The 23,614-nt window shown below is 43.3% G+C and overlaps 1 protein-coding gene across 1 annotated transcript in view; it reads right to left on the bottom strand.

Annotated features, from left to right (window-relative positions):
- The window catches only part of NKD1 (NKD inhibitor of WNT signaling pathway 1), a 155,439-nt gene that overhangs the window by 23,212 nt on the left and 108,613 nt on the right, over nt 1–23,614 (bottom strand). The window contains exons 5-6 of the mRNA XM_055000578.1: nt 13,571–13,677; nt 1,619–1,714 (exon numbers count right to left, since the gene is read on the bottom strand). Coding sequence (XP_054856553.1) covers nt 1,619–1,714; nt 13,571–13,677 — 203 coding nt within the window. The remainder of the gene's footprint in view (nt 1–1,618; nt 1,715–13,570; nt 13,678–23,614) is intronic.

Raw genomic sequence — 23,614 nt, 5'->3', positions numbered from 1 at the left:
ACACATCTCATATGCAAGGATCCTCTTACGAGATTCTCGTACATGAACCACCCCAACGTGCGCTGTGCTTCTTTGCTGACCCTGCTCTGAAAATGTGAGAGCTAGAACCAACCTTTTATTTTTGCCTACAAGACCACAAACACCGAGATTCTCCCACAAGGTTCTTCGAGGCCATGCCTGCTGGATGTGTGCTTGTGCTGAGAGCCACCAGCTACATTCTGTTGCTTTGAAATTAAATCCGATGGTGGGCAGTGAATAATTTGACAGCTCAGCCCACGGCTCCATGCCCATAAACATGATTGACTGTCTGCAGCTAATACCACTGGAAAGAATTTCAAAAGAGCACACTTGCTATTTTGTGAGCTCAGCTAGAAAGAGGCACAGATTTGCCAAGGTTTTGTTTTGACACTATGTTTAGAGAATCATTTGTTTGAGTTTTTTATCTCTACAACAGCTAATCCCTGACGTTAAACAGCAACCAACTTTTTATATATATAGTAGAAGGATTCCTAAACCGGTAAAACAAAGAGATCGTTTCTGCCCAAAACAGGCTTCTCCCTTGATGGCTGTGACATCAAGTGATGAGTCACTTGTGGGAATTGGCATAAGAACAGGCCCTCCCATTCCACAGACAGAACTTTTGGACCACCTCAAAATGCAACGCTTCCCGTTCACACATCTGGTAGCCACTTATCAAGGATTTACATTAATGAATTACAGGAAATTACACTTGTGGATATCAGCCAATTTCATAGGGCTGATCTGTGTGAGGAATGTCTTTGGAGCCATGCACTAAAAGCCACAGAAATTCCTCTGTGCGCATAAGATAGATTCATGGACTCTGAAATTCTGTTCCACCGCATCTTCTTGGCCTTCATTCCTCTGGGATCATTGTGTAACAATACTGTGCTGCGCTGGCAGTAGAAGCCAAACTTGGACTATTTTCCCGGGCACCATCTAAGACACCTGACTTAGCACCTTGATGCCCCCTTGGCACCAGAGCCACGTGGCTTTCCTTCCTATCCACTTCCTTCTCGATGATGGCACATGCTGCCAGCTCTACCTTCTACTTTCTTTTGGCTCATATATCTTATACACAATTCTTCTTCCAAGAGAACCAGGGTGCCTTGCGTGGTTCTCCCTTCCCCATCTTATCCTCCCAACAATTCTGCGACTCAGATTAGGTTGAGGGTGTGTAACTGGCCCAGATCAGCCAGTGAGATTCATGGTAGAAGGGGGATTTGAACTAAGGTTGCCAGCCATTGGTAGACAGTTGGTGGGAGAGGAAAGGGGAAGGGATGGGGGACTGATGGTGCAGAAGAATGCCACTGTATCAGCGTGATACTCTAGGATCCCCCTCAAAATCTATGGTTTTACCGGATTTCCTGGTCTCTTCCAGGTTTGGGTTGGAAGTGACAGAACTCCATCAGTGAGCCAACTCTTTCCCTGCCACAATGGGAGAACTGATAAGCCTAATCTGAACTTGGTTCCCAGATATCATGCCAGGTTAGCTAATCAGAGGATTCACGGTCACAAGCGCAATACATCATAGCATATACAAGCCACTCTTCCTGTGAGCAAATGTGGCACGTGGCTCAGACAGCTTCACTCTGCTTACCTCACGTGTGACTCGGCCGTTGTTGTCAAAGTCATACAGGGTGAAAGTCCATTCTTGCCTGTTGTCTTCTTCAACGGACACATCACACTGCAGTTCCTAAGGAACATGTACAAAGAAAGTGATCACCTAAAGCAAAAATCCTATTGGCAGAGAAGCTTAAGGTCTCATTTAAAAGGGAGAAAAGTAACAGCGGCTTTTAAAAAAAAATACTTAATTTCATATTTCTAATTTCATCTTCTACCAAGATCACATTGAGAGGAAACGTAACAATTATCTACACAGACATACTTTAGCCCTCAAAGAGGCTCAAAGTAAATATCAAGTGCAACAAGGAAACGTTTTTGTAAAATAGTCCGTTAAAAAAATTCCCAGATCAACAGCAGAATTCAAATGAACTGTTACCTTCCTGCCTGCCTGAAGGGTTAGAGTCTCTCAGGAATCCTTCAGAAAGGCACAGGAATGGTGCCACCACTAAAAAGACACTGTGGCTGGAAACTGACCTTCCAGTCTCCAATAGCACAGACCAATTTTGGCTGTTTAAAAAATTCCGATACCTGGATGAAACCAGAGGGTTGAACCTAAAGAACTGCAATTTGGGCCAATATGTGGTAAGATCTGAGGAAAGCAATCCACACAGCTTCCACTGCCAGATACTATCGGTTAAAAACCACTTGTCTTCAGTAGGGCTGCCAATTCTGGGTTGGGAAATTTCTGGAGATTTGGGGGTGGATACTGGGCAGGGCAGAGTTTGGGTCCAAGGGGAACTTAGCAGGGTAGAGAGTTCACCCTACAATGACTTCATTTCTTCCCAGGGAACTGCAGTTTGGAGAGCAGTTGTAATTCTGGGAGTTGGCCAGGTTCTAAAGGTTCTAGGTTCTAAGCACGACATAACCGTAATGAGGAAAAGGAACCCTTTATACACGTAACAGAAAAAGGAAAGATGCAATCAGTCTGAACTCAACAACCTGGTCCTCTAGTATGACCTGGTTGCTCATGTGAAGTTCGGATACTGGGTGAAAAAAGGTCAAATCATGCCCCCCCATATATCCGGTATTTTTTTAAAAAATCTGTCAATTAAGCCAAATTTCTAACCTTTACACAAAATGGTCCAGCCCTTGCTTAGACTTTTAAAAAAAAGTTATCTGGGCCATTCCCACCCCCCAGTTGTTTGGCCACCTGAAAGTTTGGAGTTACTCTCCCCCCTTTCTTTTCTTGAGTAAGAGAAGGAAGGCATTGAATAGCACTGTCTGTCTAATTCCCTTCGGCTAATACTCTTGGGGAATTTGAAATTTTTTTTTTCAGTTTCATTGAGCCAAGAGGAGAAACTATGTGAAAGACATCGACTGAAATGGTTAGACATATAATGCAAGATCCTCCAATTTAAAAAGAAAGAGCAAGAGAGCAGGCACGGGAGGGGGAAAACCCCACTTAATTCAAGGAGGGGGGAAAAAGCGAGAGACTCACAGCGTGAAATAAAATGAAGTTGAAACAGAAGTGACCATTAATACAAAATAGACCCATGGCATAAACCCATCTCCGACAAATCCTTTCACTACGAAGGTTTTTAAAATGTAGCAATAACTCTAGCTACTCCTTATAACTCATTAAAGCTTTACGTTTATTGAAGTAGAACCCAATTTGGAATTAATAAAGGGAGGGGAAAAATAATCCTTGCCAAACACAGCTCTGTGCCCTCTTGCCAAGTTTTGAGTTACGGTAAAAACGCGGCAGAAAAAGCACAGCAATGCGGCATGTCTTTAAGATGGCAATCTAGTTCTGCTAAAGCCAAGGCCATCATTAGAACATAGCATGTGCAAACTGTGAACGTTTCTCCAGTGACGAATTATTATTTTCACGTTGCATTAACATAGGCAAATAACTGCAGCTGTGCTCGGAGGGATGGGGTGGGAATAACTTGATAATTTTTTAAAGAGAATATATGACCATGAGAAATCTAGCCAAAGGGTTGGAACCATGGCTGAGCCTGAAGGTACACGGCTCTACTGTTGTGCCATCCAAGAATGTCTTAGATGTCCATGTCATTTGGGACACGAGAACTTCCCTTTAAATAGCAGACTTACGGTATTTTAAAGACTAAGTGACTATATCTAGTATAAACGTCTGTAGATCAGAACCCAGTCTGTGACAGCTGATGAAGCGGGCTTTGTTTAGGGTTGTCAGCTCCAAGCTGGGAAATTCCTGGAAGTTTGGGTGTGGAGTTTGAGAAGGGGAGGGAATTCAGCAGGGACGTGATGCCATACAGTTCACCTTCTGAAGCTGCCATTTTCTCTAGGGAAACTGATCTGGAGATCAGTTATAATTCCAGGAGAATTCCAACCTCCACTTTGCAGCTGGCAGCCCTTGCTCTGATCCATTCAAGTTCATGCTAGAACAAAAACTAGTCAGTCTTTCAGATACCACAAGACCAGTTCAGGGTGCAGTTGTCAACCTTATATTTATTTATTTACTTCATCTATACTCTGTCTTTCTCCCCAAAGCAGCTTACATCTATCTCCTCTCCTCCATTTCATCTTCACAACAACTCGGTGAGGTAGGATAGGCTGAGAGTGTGGCCAGCTTAAGTGACCCTGAAACAAATTTAGCTGTTATGAGCATGTGAGGGTAGAGACCGAAAAAGAAGTTATGATTTAAGCAAGCTATTCATTTATAAGTAGAAAAGAGCAAGAGTCCAGTAGCACCTATAAGACTAACAAAATTTGTGGAAGGGTGTGAGCTTTCGTCAGTCACAGCTCACTTCTTCAGATTGCTTTGCATGCATGGCATATCTGAAGAAGTGAGCTGTGGCTCACGAAAACACATACCACTAACTTTGTTAGTCTTATAGGCACTACTGGACTATTGCTCTTTTCCACTGCTACAGACAGACTAACAGGGTTACCCATCTTGATCTATGTTCATTTATAAATAGGTAGACGTTTCTTTATTTTAAAAAAACTGTCCTATTCAAGTTTGTACGTTCCTGACTTTCACAATTCATTGACGTGGGCCATGCATAGACACTTGGCCTCCGAAAAGGGTTACAGACATTTCCGTTGGTTACAAGGTAGGTACTGATTTGTCATTCATTTCTTGGAAGCCCCACCTGGAAATGTGGTCACCTCACCAAGTAAGGAAAACTAACTATCTATCTAAGTTAACCAATGTCTCTAAACCAGGGCCAGTGTTTCTCAAATTTGTTTCCATCCTCTTACAACCACTGAGAATCAGAGGGTCCTCCAACTCTACAAGGCAGTAGACTGAACTAATCTTCTGCATGGAGCGTCAGGGTTTGCCGCACTCGCAGTCTCTTCTGTGGATGGCGGCGTTCATACTCTGCCATAGATATCCCAGCCTTCTGCGTTGACTAATCATGCATAAGATCCAAAAGAGCCTTTGTGCAAAAGAGCTTTTAAAGATCTTTCTTCTTCACCACCGAACCAGCTCCTTAGAGTAAGTTTGCATGTACATCCTCATAGTTCGGTAACATCCAGGAATAGCTGTGCACATGCAAGACAGAAAATCCAGGTAACAATCTTGCTCAATGATTTCCTTCGTTTTGATTGGCCTTCATAAAAAGGTATTGTGTGGACTTTCTTAATTGTTCTGGATTTTGTGGGGGCCCATATGGCTGCTTGCAACTTTTTTTTCTCCTACGTGCAAGGTAGCCATACCAGAGAGGGTAGTCACAGAGCGGCCTTGCGTCTCATCTCATACACAATACCGAAGCATGGAAGCTGTACATATGTTCGACTGCAACTCCTGCAGCGATGATACACAAGGAACGTGTAAATTAGATCTAAATTTACCGACCTACCAATTTTTGTTCTCTGTTGGAACCAAAAGAAGAGCAGCAGGCAATTAAAGTCCCCAGGGGTCTTGTGGTTGTGGAAGAGTACAGCCCGGTCATCATCATCATCATCATCATCATCATCATCATCATCATCATCATCATCATCATCATCATCATCTTACTACTACTACTACTACTACTACTACTACTACTAATTTATAGCCCATCCTCCCTGCAAGCGGGCTCAGGGCGAGTTACAGCAACAGATAAAAATACAATAATAAAAAACAGTAAAATCACAATTCTCACAACATGCATTTCAGTAAATCAAACTTAACAGATAAAATCCAGTATCCCAAGATGGGACCCCTATTTGTCCTTCTCTGCACACCATATAAGACAAGAGTGGAGGTGTGAGTTGGCATTCAGTAACTTCTCATGCCTGAGGAGGCAGATGGCAATATAGCACCCCCACACACACACACCGTTGGTAGGAGACTGGCAGGGAGGCTTATTTATATTAGTAATGATACCAGCACAATGTTTTCAGCTCATATAAGGGCTTGAACTGCTACCTTTGGCAATTATCACGACCACTCTACTAGATAAGCCAACGTTATTACTGAGACCCACCGTGGCACAGGGGTTAGAGTGTTGGATCCGGTTCTGGGAGATGCCGATTCAAATCTCCACTCTTCCATGCAAAACCTAGGGCTACCTTGGGCCAGTCACACACTCTCAGCCCGACCTACCTCATAGGGTTGTTGTGGGGATAAAATGGAGAAGGGAAGAATGTTCTAATCCCCTTTGGATCTTCACTGGGAAGAAAAGTGGTGTATAAATGAAATGAATAATAAAATGCTCCTGTTGGGAAGACAGGGTTGAGATGGAAGGGCTACCTAGTGATTATCCAACCACAATGAAGTTTGAACCAGATATGTCTCCAGTCATGGGCCTCTACGCTGCAACCGTTCTCCTAAAGAACTAAAGTGGCAGGAATTACACCCTTCTGAGCTTCCATACTCTGTGGTGGTGGAGAGTGCCCTCAAGTCACAGCCAACACATGGCAATCCCTGGTAGGGTTTTCATGACAAGAGACTAACAGAGGTGGTTTGCCATTGACTGCCTCTGCAACCCTGGTCTTCATGGGAGGTCTCCCATCCAATTACTAACCAAGGCCGACTCTGCTTAGCTTCTGAGATTGGATGCGATCAGGCTTGCCTGGCCTATCTAGGTCAGGGCTCCATACTCCATAACCACTGAAAAACAAATAGACTTCTACGGACTTGGAAGAGTGTCAGCTCTGTTTGGGGCACAATTCTCTTCATCAGGCGAAGAGAGCTGTGGTTCTCAAAAGCTTATGCTACAATAAAGTTGGTTAGTCTTAAAGGTGCTACTGGACTCTTTACTATTTTGCAACTACAGACTATCATGGTTAACTCCTCTGGAACTCTGCTTAGGAATCCAGTGTAAGTCTGGTTGACCGTTTTCTGTCCGTCCTTCTCCCAAAACGTATCCTTTGGGAGACAGCAGCAAATGGGGGGCGGGGGGGGGGGCGGTTAAAGGAAACGTGATTACATGCAAGTAAAATAAACAGCTCCAAATAGCTTTGGCATGAAGGGAGCTCAAGAAATACCTGCTGACTTGAAACCAATTCTCTACAGCAGTTAACGGTAACCCCCCCCCCTCCCATCTCCTGCCGAGTTCAAAGGGATCCTTTGCACAGCTATATCAAGCCCTGGCTGAAAGCTGCCAAAGTAGCCCCCCCCGCCCCCGGCTCCATGGTGGAAACAGAGTTTTGTATTACACAAACATTCCCAGCACCTTTAAAAGCCAAGGCACATTTATACCACCTTCGATTTAGACCTCTCTGTCTGGACAGTCCCATTTTGAATTCTTTTGTACCTGGGTCATAAAGCGAAAGTGTTTACTCTTTTTTTTAGCCCCTAAAGTTTACATGGTTCAGAAGCTTTGATCTGAAGTTCCAGGAAAGGGGAGGGGTATATCAACACCCGGTTCCTTGCCACAGATTAAGAGCTCTCCTTTGGCTTGTGCTGCCTAATACACAAGACCTTTTTTAGAAAAGAGAGGCGCAACCTGGGTTAGCTGGTCACTTGGAGTTTTTCTTGATGGTTGTACAGTCCTGAGCCAAGGGTCTGTTTCACTGTGACATACTGGAAGTTGCTCAGTTTTCACTACTGTTAGGGCCATCAACCTTCAGGTGTGGCCTGGAGATTTCCCAGAATTAGAACTGTTCTCCAGACTACATAGATCAGTTCTCCTGGGGAAAACGGCTGCTTTGGAGGGTGGCATTATACCTTGTTGAGGTCCCTCTCTGCCCCAAATCCTGTGGTCACCAGACTCCACCCCAAAATTACCAGAAATTGCCCAACCTGGAGCTGCCAACCCTAAACAGGTTTGAGGTAGTGGTTAAGAGCGGCAGGACTCTAATCTGGAGAGCCAGGTTTGATTCCCCACTGCTCCGCTTGAAGCCAGCTGGGTGACCTTGGGTCAGTCACAGCTTCTCGGAGCTCTCTCAGCCCCACCCACCTCAGCCCCACCTACCTCACAGGGTGATTGTTGTGGGGATAATAATAACATACTTTGTAAACTACTCTGAGTGGGCTTTAAGTTGTTCTGAAGGGCAGTATATTATTATCATCATCATCATCCGAAGCACAAACAACAATAAGAAGAGGGCAGATGTTATTATTGATTGGCCTTGCTAAACTGATACAAGTTTCCGCCAGAGACCTAAGTATCAACCAGTTATCGGCATAATATGTACTCTGTTCCAAGTAGTGCTGTCTTTTGCAGTTCTGTAGGTGTTATATTATTTACTACTACTACTACCACTACTACTACTACTACTGTGCAGGGAAAATTCTAGTAAAATTAGGACCAATTCTGATGGGGAACAACTCCTTCAACTTATTATTTACTTATAGGCTCTCCAGCCTAATTTTGTTATTAAAAATATTGAGTGTTCAGGCAATTGAAGTCTCTTCCAAAATTAGCCTAGTTACAAGGAAACCATGGCATAGAACCCTTTCCTTTACTATACACATCACAAAAAATCCTATGTCATGTGGAAAGGCCCAACACCAAGTAGGGAAAACATTGTCATGGAAGATAGACATTTTGGCTCATAATTCCTCCAATGGAATGGAATTTCCATTTGCTGGAGAAGTGGCAGAGATTTCTCTTAATTTCACCCATCAGCTACAGGCTCCTGCCTTGCCACGTATGCAATTCTCGATACCCAACAACGACAATTCCAGGGGACTCAGTGGGCAAGAGACGGAAGGCAGGACACTCCTGGTACGTCATGTGACAAAATCGTTTTGTACACTAGCCAATCCCTTACTGCGAGGGGATGGCCATGTGACTTATCAAGAAAAATGGATATGGATATACCTGAAGGAGAATACGTGTGTAAGCTGAATAGTGGGCAATGCTTACAAACTTGAATTTTTGGTGGCTCTGCCCAGTAGCTAACAAATATTGGGAAGGTATATTTAATATAATGGAAGAAATTTTATAATTTTTACCTTTTTACCACTCCCATCGTGCTCTTTGGACACATGATCTCAGTGCCTGCGTGATGATCATCACACAGGTGAAGGGGCACACATGTGCTTCATAGCGAGCCGATATGGACCCCAAACGGGCCCGCACATTTGGGGTCTAAATTGTCCTGCTGCAAAGCATGGGAGAGCTCTTGGGGCAGCATGATGACATTGCTCCCAGAAAGTGATGATGCTGTTGCACTGCTCTGGGAGCGTGCCCGGAAGGCATGTTCCCGCACCTTTCTCCCCGCCAGCCAGGTAATTGGTGGAAGGGGGCAGAGGGTGGAAGTGGGGGGTTATTTATTTATATTTATTTTATTCAATTTATATCCCGCCCTCCCCACATCAGCAGGCTCAGGGCGCATCCCCCACCCTCACTGGGGGAATGGGATCCCTAGATGATTAACAAGTTATTAATTGTGAAAAGGCTACTGATATTTGATAGCACAAAACTGGGAGTCAAACTCAGCTGCCTAAGCTGAGAGATATGTGTTAGGAATGTTTGGTTTATCATAATTATGGGAAAAATTACTATCTATAAAAGACTATGGAATGGAAAAAGAATTGCTTGAGAGGAATTTATAGGTTGCTGGAAACCTTTTAAATCTACTAGAATACATTAGATCTTGGAAGAAATAAGGTTAAAGAGACAATTTCATATATTTAAGGATTTGGTTATCAAATTCTTAAATGCTGGTACATTTTTATTTTTATTTGATGATGTCCGTCCTAATTTGGCAGCTTAATAATTCTGATTATTTGATCGGTGTGATTTGGTTTTATATTTTGTTCTCCACTCTGGTCAACATACTTTTGTATAACTGATGATTACAATATAAGAAAAGAGAAAGCAGCAGCAGCTGGGGTGAAAGTGGAAGTTGCAAGGGAGAGTAACGACACTAAACAAAACCTAAAAGGTATCTGAGTGGAAGGCAGATGTTCTAAATTATGACGGAAGTTGTTTCAACACTCAGTTGCTGCACGTATTTTCAGGGAAGAAAACGCATTATCAACACTACTTCTGACACACTTATCTTTCCCCTCCATCCTCGTGCCATGGCTTTTTGAGAAAAATATCTGCACCAAACCCGCTATTTTCGACACCAAACTTGAAACTGGAGGCTATCTGCAGCTTTAACTGACGAACATTAGAATGCACCATTTGACAAACGGATCCATCTTCGGTTTGCCATTCACCAAGAGATAACAAACATGCTGTTCTGGTGGCACCAGCACGACTCCTTCTCCAAGGAGGTAGACAGACTTCAAGTCTGTATGACAACGAGTTTTCAGTGCTTGTATTTATTAAATCTTTCTCTTTTATAAGCAAAGGCTGCCAAGAAACAACGTCTGGCAGTTTTATGATGTTTGTATGTCTACTAGGAAATAGGCCATCTGACTCATCCCTGGCGAGAGTGTTTCTTCCCTGCCGCCATCTAATCAGATGGATTTCCAGTGTGACGGGGTCAAGGTCGGATCACTCTGGGGACCCCGAGATGAAAGGCTTTTACAAAAGCATCTTTTCCACCAGGAAGTTTACAACTTAAAAGAGAATAGTTGTCTAGAAAGCATGCACACCCAGAAAGACAAGGCACAAAAACACAATGGGGTGGCCAAAGAAAAAGCTCATAAAAAGAAGGAAAACTAAGCATGTTCCCATCCAATGGTACACAGTGTGGGTCTGGGAGAAGTTTTGTCCTCTAAAGCTAAATTATAATATTCTTCACTCTCGCCTCCAGGCGGCCACACTCTTGGACTGCTCAGCTTTTCCTTAGCCAAACTTAGTCCACCTCTACCCTGTAATTCCAACAGCTATTCAGACACCCCCGGTCTGTGCATACAGTTCACTACACACACTTTATACATATAAGAATTTTCTCCATTCTCAGTGGAAATTTGGCCTTGTTTCCGAGATCTCGGCTCAGGGACTGAGATACTAATCATAAAATCCCCAGGTTGAATCTCACCTCTGCCATGAATTCTGCAAGCTATTCTCTCTCAACCTCCTCATCTACAATATATGGATAGTAATATTTATGCATCTTATTTATTTTATTTATCTGTCTTATGGAGCTGTTCTCTGGACTGCAACAAGAGACTGCATGAACCCTGGACAACTTCTTCCACACATGAACCACAATTAGGTCATCTTTCACATGAACATACAATTAGGTCAGTATTTGAGCTTCATGTACTCTTACCAGTATGCAGAGGAGTTAGCCGTGTTAGTCTGTGGTAGCAAAATCAAAAAGAGTCCAGTAGCACCTTTAAGACTAACCAATTTTATTGTAGCATAAGGTTTCGAGAATCAAGTTCTCTTCGTCAGATGCATGATCGTGCATCTGACGAAAAGAACTTGATTCTCGAAAGCTTATGCTACAATAAAATTGGTTAGTCTTAAAGGTGCTACTGGCCTCTTTCTTACCAGTATGGTAACTTGTGTGACAGGGCCTTTTCAGTGTTAGCACCAAGGCTATGGAATGCTCTCCCAAGGAAAGGTCAAATATCTCCCTCAATACTAGTATTTAAGAAACAGTTAAAGACTTTTATGGTCGGTTGTTGGGGGTTTTCCGGGCTGTATTGCCGTGGTCTTGGCATTGTAGTTCCTGACGTTTCGCCAGCAGCTGTGGCTGGCATCTTCAGAGGTGTAGCACCAAAAGACAGAGATCTCTCAGTGTCGACACTGAGAGATCTCTGTCTTTTGGTGCTACACCTCTGAAGATGCCAGCCACAGCTGCTGGCGAAACGTCAGGAACTACAATGCCAAGACCACGGCAATACAGCCAGGAAAACCCCCAACAACCATCGTTCTCCGGCCGTGAAAGCCTTCGACAATACTTTTATGGTCCTTGGGATTTAAGCTGCGTAGATTGTGGAGGTTCTGTGTTTGTCTTAATTTTTTTTAAATTCGATGTTGATTGAACAAGCTGACAAAGTGAGGTATGAATATTTTAATGGATGGAATAAAATAAACAAGAATTTTGCACACTTTAAGAGTGCTAAGTTGGATTTTTAATAACGATGATTTAAATACCCTCACAGATGGTTTGTTGAAGACAAAATGGTTTTTGGAGAGGCAAGTTACAAACATGAGGAAAAAATAAATATACTTTGCTTAAGCTCGGAGCTTAAGGCCTGGGATGATTCTGGGTAAGAACAGACTTCAAAAAAAATGGTAGGCATTCCTTATCTGTCAAGGATCTTTCACAGTCTCTGACATATTAACCACCTGTTAAAGAGAAATCAACAAGCATCCAGTAAAACAAAGAAAAGGCTGATATGTGTTATCTTACCCATTTTCACATTGGCCTAGAAACAATAGCTGCATAGTTGTAGCCACCTTCTGAAATCACTGACTGCTCTTCAAGTAAAGAGACAGTCTTTCATTGTCGTTGTGCATGTGACTGATATCTGAATTCTATTACTGGTACTTTTACTAGACAAGTAAAGAGACAGGTCCCCAAAAAACTGCAGTAGAAAATTGGCTGAAGGGAAGACAACTGAAGAAGTAGAATGAGAGACAAGGGAAACAGAAGATGACGTCAACGTACGTTTGTGTATAGTTGGGGAAGTTAAGGCCTCTCTTCTAATGCCATACAGAAACCAAAGTGCAGGAAATCTGGGCAAAAGTCATTCAAAAAGCCTTCCTTCAGGATGTCATAAAAGAAGTGGCAGAATGCTTAAGGATACCCCAAATGCAATACAGCCTTGTAGGGAGTACTCAACTTCACTTTAAATGTTAAGAATATTTGGAACTATGAAATGAGTAAGTTAGGATAATATTGAAGGTGCATCATCTCTCTTGTTTTGATTCAAAATCTCACCCTTCCAGGGATTGGCGTGCATTTGTTACCAGTTTAATCCGCTCACCCAAGCACAGGTAAAACTACTGCTATGTGATTGAATGAGGCAAACATGCACAATCTATCAGGTCAATTACAGTCTCCTGCTACATTATGAAGCCTGCTAGGTGACGGCAACCCTCATTCTGTAGTCCCAACTAGAGATGGGCATGAACTGGAGGAAAAATGAACCATGAGGTTCGTGGTTCATCAAATTTCACGAATCACGAACTTTCACGAATCTGCCCCCCCTCAGTTCACGAACCGGTTCGTTTGATTCGTGAAAACGGCACATCCAGGTTATAAAATCGTCTCTTCTGGGTCAGCAGAAGGTCTGCAGGAAGTCAATCCCCTGTTGCCTAGGAAACTGATTGATCAGCACCAGGCTGTCTGCAGTGACGAACCAAAAAACGAACCAAATGAACCAGCTTAAAGTTCATGGTGGTTCGTCAGAAATGGGATCTGACGAACCGCTGGTTTGCAAACCACAAACCGGCCTGGTTCATCATGAATGTTGGTTCGTATTGTGGTTTGTGCCCATCTCTAGTCCAAACATGGCATCAAAAACCTACACACACCAATGACTGGAGTGCCCAGTTTTACTTTGTGGGTCACAAGTTGTACAGGCATCTAGAAAGCTAAAAGGAGAAACAACTTTCAGTCATGAAATAACTCACTGTTGGTGCAATTGGAGTTTTAGATTACATTGATAACCTGCCCTAGTTTTTTTTTAAAAAATAAAGGGCCTTACCTCAAATTTTAGTTGCTTCTTGGCACTTGCACGTGCATCAGTTTCCTTTTCCATTTTCTTTTCATCGCCACTGCAAGCTCCATCCATCTTCTCTGGGGGCAAAGCCACTAGGAGAAAGAGAGAGAAAAAACACATTCATTCTGGAACAGTTTGCCAACAGTCATGGGACCTGTCAGATACGTAGTTACAAAACCCACATTTTCAGCTATTTCCACTTGAAATTCAGTTTTAAATGAATGTGTACCCGCGCAAAAACATGTGGATTAATAATAATGTCAAACATGGTTATTTAGCCTGTGGAGTCATCATTTTCATGTCCAAAAAGTCAATTTGAATGCTAACAACAAAATTATGCCGAAATAGCAATGTTTAGTTATAATGCCATCTAGCTGATAATTCAAGAACAAAGAGAAACAAAAGAGAAAAAAGAATTACAATGGATTAAAGAAGCAAGAGGGTAAAAAAGATTAATGTAGCATTCAAGGTAAGAAAAAATAGCGCAAATCTCATTTCAGATTTCTTAACCATTGTTAGATCGGCAGCACCCTCTGTGATACTTCTCTCACCCCAGTGCTCAGATTAGTTACTTCTATTTCCATGATCCAGTGATGTACACTAACACTAACCAGGTTTAGCTCAAGCAGCAGATAGTTTCGAACCATGGATTAGATCTAGTCATGGCAGATATTGTTATCAGCGCAGATATAACAGTGAGCCATGGTGGTGGAAATTATCGTCAAGTCATTGCTGATTTATGGTAACCCCTGCTACGGTTTTCAAGGCAAGAGACTAACAGAGGTGGTTTGCCATTGCCTGCCTCTGCAACCCTGGTCTTCTCTGGAAGTCTCTCATCTGATTACTAACCAAGGCCAACTCTGCTTCTGAAATCTGATGAGATTGGGCTTGCCTGGGCTATCCAGGTCAGGACAGTGCACCATGGTTAACCTTAAAAACAGAAAGAGGAGGAAGCTCTCCACAAGAGGAAAGGAGATCAAGGGGTCTCACAAATCTATAGTGTGCTACCAACCTTATAACCATGGTTTCAAGAGCCTCACAAATCCCTTACTCCAGCTCCCCATATCCTATTTGACAAAGTTCAAACTCTCTTTTAAAATAAGAACATAATAAGAGCCCTGTTGGATCAGACCAATGGTCCATTTAGACCAGCATTCTGTCTCACACAGTCACCCATAAATTATGCCCCAGCAGGGCGTTGCACTGTGCGGATAAGCAGTTCTTGGTGGTCCCTGGCCAGAAGGCCATTCAGCTGGCCTCGACTAGGGCCAGGGCTTCTTCTGCCCTGGCCCGTCCTAATAAAGATCTGGGCCCTGTGGGACCTTTTACAGTTCCGCAGAGCCTGCAAGATGGAGATGTTCCACTGGGCCTTTGCCTAAAAGCCAACAAATTGTCCCCTTGCCTGACTGCCATGCCCCCCTTTATAACCACCCTGAGCTTATATCATGGCAGCACCCATGTTTTTGTTGCTGTTTCACAGTGGCCTGGTATTGTTAAGAGGCGCCTGAATTTTAGCTGTTCAATTGGCTTTATATTGTTGTGATGTTTTAATTGTATATTTTTGTTGTAAGCCTCCCTGAGCCCGCTTGTAGGAAGGGTGGGGTATAAGCCGAATAAAATAAATAAATAAACAAACAACAGGGCATTGAGGCTGAGGTTCCCTGTTGCCTCATGGCAGTGGTATTGGGGTGACTTAGGGTTGCCCGCAAATGATGGGCAAACTCCCAGGGGTTTGCCTCCTTGCCTGCTGACCCGCCAGTGATCGGCAAGAGGGAGCAAATTCCTGGAGGTTGCCCACAACAGGCAGGCACCCCAAGAACGCGTGCCATGCTCACACTCTTAACAGTTGCAACGTCACTCCTGGAAGTAACGTTGTCGTGCCAGGCACGGGTACGCTCCCGTGCTTCATTTGGGGATGATTTTGCCCCCGAACGGGCAGAATTGGCTCCACACAGAGCATGCGACTGCTCACACAGCTGGTGCAACGATGTCACTTCCGGGACGGACGTCATTGCACCAGGGCACACGCGCACAAAGTAGCACCATGTTGCTGGTGCAAGGTAAGTGCCAGGTCCCTCCCGCTCCTGGCATATGGGGACCTGGCAACCCTAGCTTTTCTGCCTCTGGACATGAGGTTACCTTTAGGCACCACAGCTAGCAGATAATGATGGACCTATCCTCCATTAATCTGTCTAGTCCCCTTTTAAAGCCATCCACTCTTAGGGCCATCACTACATTCTCTAGCACGTAATTCCACATTTTAATCACTCGTGTAAAGAAGGAGTTCCTTTTCTCCATCTTGAATCTACTGCCCATCAACTTCATTGGGTACCCTCGAGTTCCAGCGTTATGAAAGAGAGGAGGAGAACTTCTCTCTGTCCTCTCTCTGCCCCACGTATAATAGACTGACGTCAATTCTTTGCTCTTTTGCTGATCTCAAATGAATGATTCTGTATTCCAGCAAAGAATGGGCTACTAAGTAACAGGCCCAATGGAGAACAAGTGCTCTTGGTTTTAAAACACTGCAAGTTAATCTTTCCACATATTCAGAGAGATAAATTATACATTAAAGCAAACTTTTTTAACAGGTAAAAGCTGTGCCGTGACAAATTTGACCCTCAAACGAGAAGAGTTAAGACTGTAGGGCGGGGGGAAGGAGAAACGTGGTGCCTAATGCCTTGGAAATACTTTAATATTTCATATAGGCAGTGATTTTCTGTTCCTTTCACCTGAGTACTGGTTGCTAGGGGAATATTCCCTTTAAAATCTATCCTTTGTATTTCAGCACGGTGGTGACAATTTCTATTGGGGGTCCTTGCAGAAATACGTTTCAGCGTTAATTCCCTCTTTGTTTTCAAGGCAAGCTTTTAAGCATATAGCCCTAAACAGGCTATAGCGTGATCAGGAGGGGTTGTAAAAAATATTTGTATAATTTCTAAACCGCTTTTCTGATACAAATCGCCCAACACCGTGTATGTGATTTAACAATAATAAATTAATTCCGATGCAAAGATGAAGATGGTTTTCAAACTGAGCAATAACTGGACAAAAGATAAAACAATAAAACACAGAGAGAGAGAGAGAAAGAGAGAGAGAGAGAGATGCATGTATAAAAAAGCTCATATGGGATCCAATTCTAGCCGAGCTAAGTTGAAAGGAAGGCCTGGCAAATATATGCAACAAAATAAGGTGTTAGAGTGGACTGGGTCACTTCATCTAAATCCTCCACTTCTGCTTTGGCATTTGTGTAACTAAAACTTGGCTTTAATGCATATGATGAAGTTCCTTGTCCTCGGGTGAAATTTCCAATCTCGGCATGTATGGAAAATACGCCACCTTAGAGCTTTGTCCGCATCATTCACAAGGGAGCCGGGAGCCGAATGTGGCGAAAGCATCTATTAATAAAATGCGAACACTCGCCTGGAAGAGTTAAAACTAGCGGCTCTGTAAACTGAGAACACCATTGAGCCGCATGCCAGAGTTCAGATACACACAAAGTGAACTTCCACCAAGATTCTTGCCAACAATATTAAATTTCTCCAGACCAGACTGCTATCTTAAACAAGAGGGAAGCAGTAAGAGATTCATGTTTCCAGCATCTGCGCCATTAGAAAATAGGTCAGTGGACACTCTCATGGCTGTAAAAATATTCACTCGCTTCCTCTTCAGATGTCAAACCTTTGCAAAGAGCTACACTTCTGTCTTAAAACGTCACAGCTGTAGAAAAGCGGAGCTTGCTTCTCCTGAGACAAAAGTTTTCAGCCCAGATCTAAAGAGCTACTTAAAGCAAGCCCAAGGGCTTCATAATGCCCAGGAGGTCATGTGAGTCCTCTCTGATTTTAGCAGCAAACCACCACGCCGCATCACAAAAAGCATCTGCAGTGTCAAAAGTTGTTTGTGGTTTAACATTAGAGGCAGCTGCTTGAGAAGCACAAACCCAAAGCACCCCCCCCCTCCCTGAGCCCAAACCTCCTCGAGCGTGCAAAACTAGATGTGCACTTCTTTGGATCCCAACTTGCGTGTTTCTCCAAGAATACAGAAGGATGAAAATTGGATCAGAAGAACATTCCCTCTAAATCAAGTATTTGATCTCCAGCGGCAGTTAACATAATACGTTTCTCACCATCGACTAGGAGCCTTTGGGAAATGTCAAACACGCTCATTACAACTTAATGCAGATCTGTTACCAATTTTTGTATACAATCTGTTTGTTCGTTTATTTCCTTCATTTACAATCAAAGCAGTAAAAAGGGTGTAAATGCCTTTTCCACATACCTTTGTGAATGAAAACCTAATTCCATACTAATACATTCCAGAGAGGTAGCCATGTGCATCTGTTACAGCACAAAGAGAGAATTGTGGTATGAGGAGGGACTGTGGCTCAGTGGCCTCTCCAATTAAAAGGACCTGGTAACAGGTGATGTGGAAGAGCTCTGTCAGAGACTCTGAAGAGCCACTGCCAGCCAGACAAGACTGACCCTTATCAGACTCAAGTTCTGACTTAGCACATGTGCTTTCCACTAGTGGACAAATCGTGGCACAAGTTTTCATGGAACAAAGCCTGCTGCATCAGATACATCTGCTGAACTGGCCTCTAGTATATAAAAGTTTAAGCCACAGTCAATCTTCTAGGACAGAGGTTAAGAAATCCCAGGCGCTGGGCTGCTATGGCGATAAATTTTTCACTGTGGCCCCTAAGATTAGAAAAGATGGTCATTAAAACACACAGCCCTGAAAACTGGGGACAAAATGAATCTGGCTCCTAAATTTTGCAGCGGGCTCCAAGGTCCAAAGAATATTTGTCAAAGGGTGCTGAGAGATGGCCTTGGGAATGCTGAGCTCACATGAATTTGTTGCTGATCTAACACATGTGCATACCTACTTCTTCATGCAACAATACCAGATAGAAATTAACCCCAGTTAACAACGGCAAAGACACAAGCATACAGGATCACAAAACTGGTTCTACCTACGTTGTGGGATGAGCAAAGGTTGAGCCAGTGCCTGTTGTTGGCATCAGGGAGCTCAGTGGTGCCTGTTGGCTTCTCCATAAGGACTTTTCAACTGGGCCTGCTCCAGGGCCATTTTCATTTCCCAGTCCACACCTGCCCCTATCCCTTAGCCCGATAACTAGTATTCTAAACCTTGATTAAAATCTAGAGGAAAACTAACTCCATTGCCTATGAGGTGCCTCTCTACACGAGGCACCTCAGCGCATGTTCATCAAGTGTAGGGAGACACAATGTTAGCTGGGAAGCACATTTTAAAAAGACAGAACTGGCGGAGATCATTCCTCGGAGGTCAATTTCATCTTCCCCTCCCCTAAGGCTTTGTCAATTTCATCTCTCCAATATAAAGCTGTGTGGGATCTCAACTAGAAGGCAGGGAGGAATGGAAATGAGCTGGAGCTGCCTTCCAGAGCCAGGCTTGGACCTGGAGAGGTTATAATGGGCTGAAGTTTCCCTTCTGTCATTTCACAGACCCTTCACACAGCTCCAGTGTATAGCAGAGTCTTTGCCCTGCCACCGACTCTATCTTTTAAAACTACCCTTCCTGGCTACCATTGCATCTTCCGACACGTGTTCTTCACGTGTCAGATGTCTCATGTAGAGACATCTACATGTTTGGCTATTATAGGTAGCCAAAGTTAGTTTCGGATAAGGGAGAGTGGGGTGTGGACGTACACATAAAACAGATTGGAGGATGCGCATATTTTAACTGAGCCAGGGTCCAGTCTGAATTCCCACAAGCCAATGGAACAAAAATATTTTTACTAATCTCCAGATTAGGTCGAATGAATCTCCAAAGGAAACATATTCCTCATATTCTTTGAGGACAACTCAATGGGAAAGAATGGTACTACTAACGAAGGGAAAAAGGTAAATGGTGCAAGGGGCTATACAAACATTAAAGACTGTTCCCTTGCACCATTTGCCTTCCACCCCACCCTTCATTTTGCCTTGGTGCAGCCCCCTTTCTTTTCTATTGACTACTGGCTTAGTAGTAAAGCATGTGATTTACATACTGAAGTTCATGGGTTCAATCCCTTGGTATCTCCAGTTAAAAGATCTTGCCTGTGTGACAGCCAATCACAACAGGTAACACTGAGCTAGCTGGACCAATGATCTGACTTGATATAAGGTGACTTCTGGAATGCCTTTTCCTATACAAATTGGCAGGTGGCTTGGCTTACTGGCATGAGTCATCCAGGCAGCTGGGTCGCTCCATCTTTATGGGCCGCCCTTGGGGAAAGCCTCTTGTGTGAAGCTACCCGGACCATCCAGTAAAGAACGTCTTTCCAGGTTTGGGATTTCTGACCAGAAAAAGCCCTGTCTGAACAAGGGCTTTTTGTTGCCTCTGAGTAGAACCACAAGTGACAAAAGACACAGGTTGGACACTTGTCAGCTTCCCTCAAGTTTTGGCGGGAAATGTAGGCAGCTTGGCAGAATGTTGGACAAGTGACAGTTGAAAAGTCCATTGGACAGCAGTCGGAGAGCCAAGCTGCAAGACCGGGATGCCTACATTTCCCATCAAAACTTGAGGGAAGTTGACAAGTGTCCAATCTGTGCCTTTTGTCACTTGTGGTTCTGCTCTCTGTCTCATTTTCAGTTGGGCCGTGATTGCATCTTTGAAAAACATTACATTCGCTTCTTCGCAGAGTCCCTTTTCTCCAGCGGATTCTTTCTTCTTTATTAATTGAAAGTATGTGCCTTGAACAACATGCTACAATGTTCCTTTTCTATTTGAAACTGGAAATACAACAAAGGGGGGAAAATATTACATTTCAAACATTGTGAAATACTAGTCCTGCATTAAAGAAAGCTAATTGGCACAAGTACACTTACAGATGTCTTTTGCCGAGGACAGTTAATTAATAACATCTATTTGTGAAAAAGAACAGGAGAGAACAAAAGCATATGTGTAGGGGTGCCGAATCCATTACTGTCAATCTGCAGTCAAGCTGTTATTGAGTTTCGCCAAAGCAGGCAGGCAATAATACTATCAGTTCTTTAAGAATCCCGTGCCTGAGATTAGCCAATGGAAAAGAGATTGTTGATAGAATTGCTGCCAAAATGTTTAGGGAGGAAAATGGAACTTCGGCCAAATACTGTAGCCTCATAGACTTCTGAATCCTGATCTCACCATGCACTGGGCGCTCCCAAATCTATCGTTTTTAAAACAAAAAACCCTGATGAGTCATGCTTAAACATCAGACAGCACATTTCTCTGTGGTGAGGTTCAACCTTTTCACCCCAAACTATCGTCATTTTCCCAAGGAAATGCAAAACCCACCACTTAGGCTTCTTTAAGACTACGAAACCCATGATGCACTTTAAGTAAAGCCAAATGGATACTTATCACCATCATGAGCAGTTACTCCACACTGGAGAGACAGTAAAGGTTGGTGAATAAACAAACTGACACACCCTAATGTGTCTAACAAGACTTCTTAACTGTCTCCTGGCAACTGGCTTCCAGCTGTCTAGGTTGCCAAGTCCAGGTTGGGAAATTCCTGGAGATTTTGGGGGTGGAGCCTGGAGAGGGCAGGGTTTGGGGAGAGGCCTTAGAATGGTATAATGTCATAGAGTCCACCCTTCAGAGCAGCTATTTTCTCCAGGGGAGCTGATCTCTGCGGCCTGGAGATCAGTGGTAATTCTGGGAGATCTCCAGCCACCACCTGGAGACTGGCAACCCTACGGGCCCTTCTGGATGAGGGATCCCTCCATCTGCAGCAACCTCTCCTCAGCTCTGCTTCCTAGGAGTAAACACTCTCCCCCTGTGGTGAGGCCTTTTATCCCTTCTTTCAGGCATAGGGTTGCCAGCCTCCAGGTGGTAGCTGGAGATCTCCAGGAATTACAGCTGCCCTCCAGCCAACAGAGATCAGTTCCCCTGGAGAAAATGGCTGCTTTGGAGGGTGAATTCTATGGTATTATACCCTGCTGAAGCCCCTCCCCTCCCTAACCCCACCCACTTAAATCTCTACCCCCAACATCTCCAGGAATTTTTCAACCCAGAGCTGGCAACCCTATCAGGCACCACCCCCCTACTTTCCTACTGGTGCAATTTCCCCTCAAAATCCCCTCTTATCCAATCACAGTGGCCAAAGGGAACCGGGGAAATGTAGGCCCTGCAGTCACTTTAGTGCAGGCTTCCCCAGAGCCACTAGGCCCAGGCTCGTAACACGGAGTCACATCTAAGTTTGAACCTGAGTATTTTCCTATGTCACTTTAAGAGTTTACTTGAATCAAATCAGGAATTAAGCAAGCGGTAGGGTAAATTTTAAGTTGCTGTTATATTATTAAGTACTTGATCTATTTTACAGGTTTAAGAGTGCCTCAGGCCTCAGAGGTGGGACAGGATTGTAACTTAGATAAATAAACATGCAACAAACAAGCCTGAACTCATTTTGGGGTTTACCAAAAGTTGGTCTTGATTGTGTGCCACCTGAAAATACACAAGCAGCTGAAGAATTTACCAAGATGCCACTGGCACAATAAGTAATAGGATACGTCAGATTCAAAAACCTGGGGAGTCAAAAGAATTCTAATTCAAACCTTTTCTGGGCATGATAGAAAGCAAATGAGACCCCAAAGAAGCTTCTTTACAATCCTGCAGAGCACAAAGATTAAATATTTCTTGGTTTAAGAAATATTTAATCTAACCCATATGATTTAGAAATTATGGTCTGTAGGCAGCAAATTGCAGTTGAATTGAAGACTTCCTGCATACTACAATTATTAATTCAGAAGATTTAAAGATTAAAATACAACTGAAACCAGAGACCTTATTATTGGGAATGATGGGTACCCAGTTGGAAAGACGTTATAAAACTCTGTTTTTATATATGACTATGACAGTGAGACTATTATATGCACGAAACTGGAAGAGTCCAATACTGCCTGTAATAGAGGATCGGCTGACCAAAATGCTGGAATTTGCGATGATGGCAAAACTTATTTCACTGACTAGAAAGAAGACAATAAGTTTGTTTGTTGATAAATGGAAACCCTTAACAGACTTTTTGCACGAGATAGACAATAATGATTTGATGATTTCTGGATTTATGGACTAAGGTCATTAGAAAAAGAGAGCTCTTATCTTTTAATTAGAGTAAGAGAAAATTTGAAAATGATACCAATATTTGTCGCAGAGAACATTGGAAGCCTTTTTTTTGTTTATATAAGGTTTTTCTATGTTTCTTCTTTGTTCTGTCTGTATGCTTTGTTATTTTTGTTTGTCGGTTAGTTGTTAGTTATTTTTATGTTTGGCTAGGTCTTGTGTAACTGTTTGTTTCATGTATTGTCCTTTTATGATATAAAACTAAAAAAATGGAAGACTCCCTGCTTACTCAAATTTCGGCACAGTGCACGAGGGAAAAGGGAGTCGGAGGGAGAGAGTATGCAAGACTGAGATTTTCTGGTTCATTTCTGAGATGGCAAGATGGTGATAGTTTGTGACAACAGGATGCAACCACAGTGAGACCGCTGCTAAGTTTGTGGAGATAATCTTTGCAGGAAATACATGTATGGATGAAGTCTAGCAAGGCCTGCTGTTCATCTTGATGGCTGAGAGGTGAGGAAGCTGTTTTACTATGATTCGTTTGGCACAGATATACTACTTAACCATGGAATCCCACTTCAAACCATGGTTTCACATGCTTGATTGAAGCCGACTCTTAACCGTGGTTTAAGTACGTGGACATAATGCTCCGCCACGGTTCAGGAGGAAAAAAAACATGGTTGAGTATTGCCTCTGCGTAGGGTCTAAGTTTCTTCAGCTAATCTCTGGGCTAGCTGGACAAATACAGCCAGCCATCCCCGTTGGGCTTATATCGCACTGATCACAAGAAACAACTGGTTTTGAAAGTCCAAATTAATAAGTCCTATAACCAGGCAATTATCCTCCAATTCAAATTTCACTTTCAAGTTTTAACACTAAGACATGAATGAAAATTTATCGCCCCCCTGCTAAGCACACGGCAGTACTGATTAAAATATATTCCCCAAAGATGTTTAACTTGTGCTGCCC

Source organism: Eublepharis macularius, chromosome 16 (assembly GCF_028583425.1).
Source record: "Eublepharis macularius isolate TG4126 chromosome 16, MPM_Emac_v1.0, whole genome shotgun sequence".
Taxonomy (NCBI): Eukaryota; Metazoa; Chordata; class Lepidosauria; order Squamata; family Eublepharidae; genus Eublepharis; species Eublepharis macularius.
This window is presented reverse-complemented; position numbering and strand designations above follow the sequence as displayed.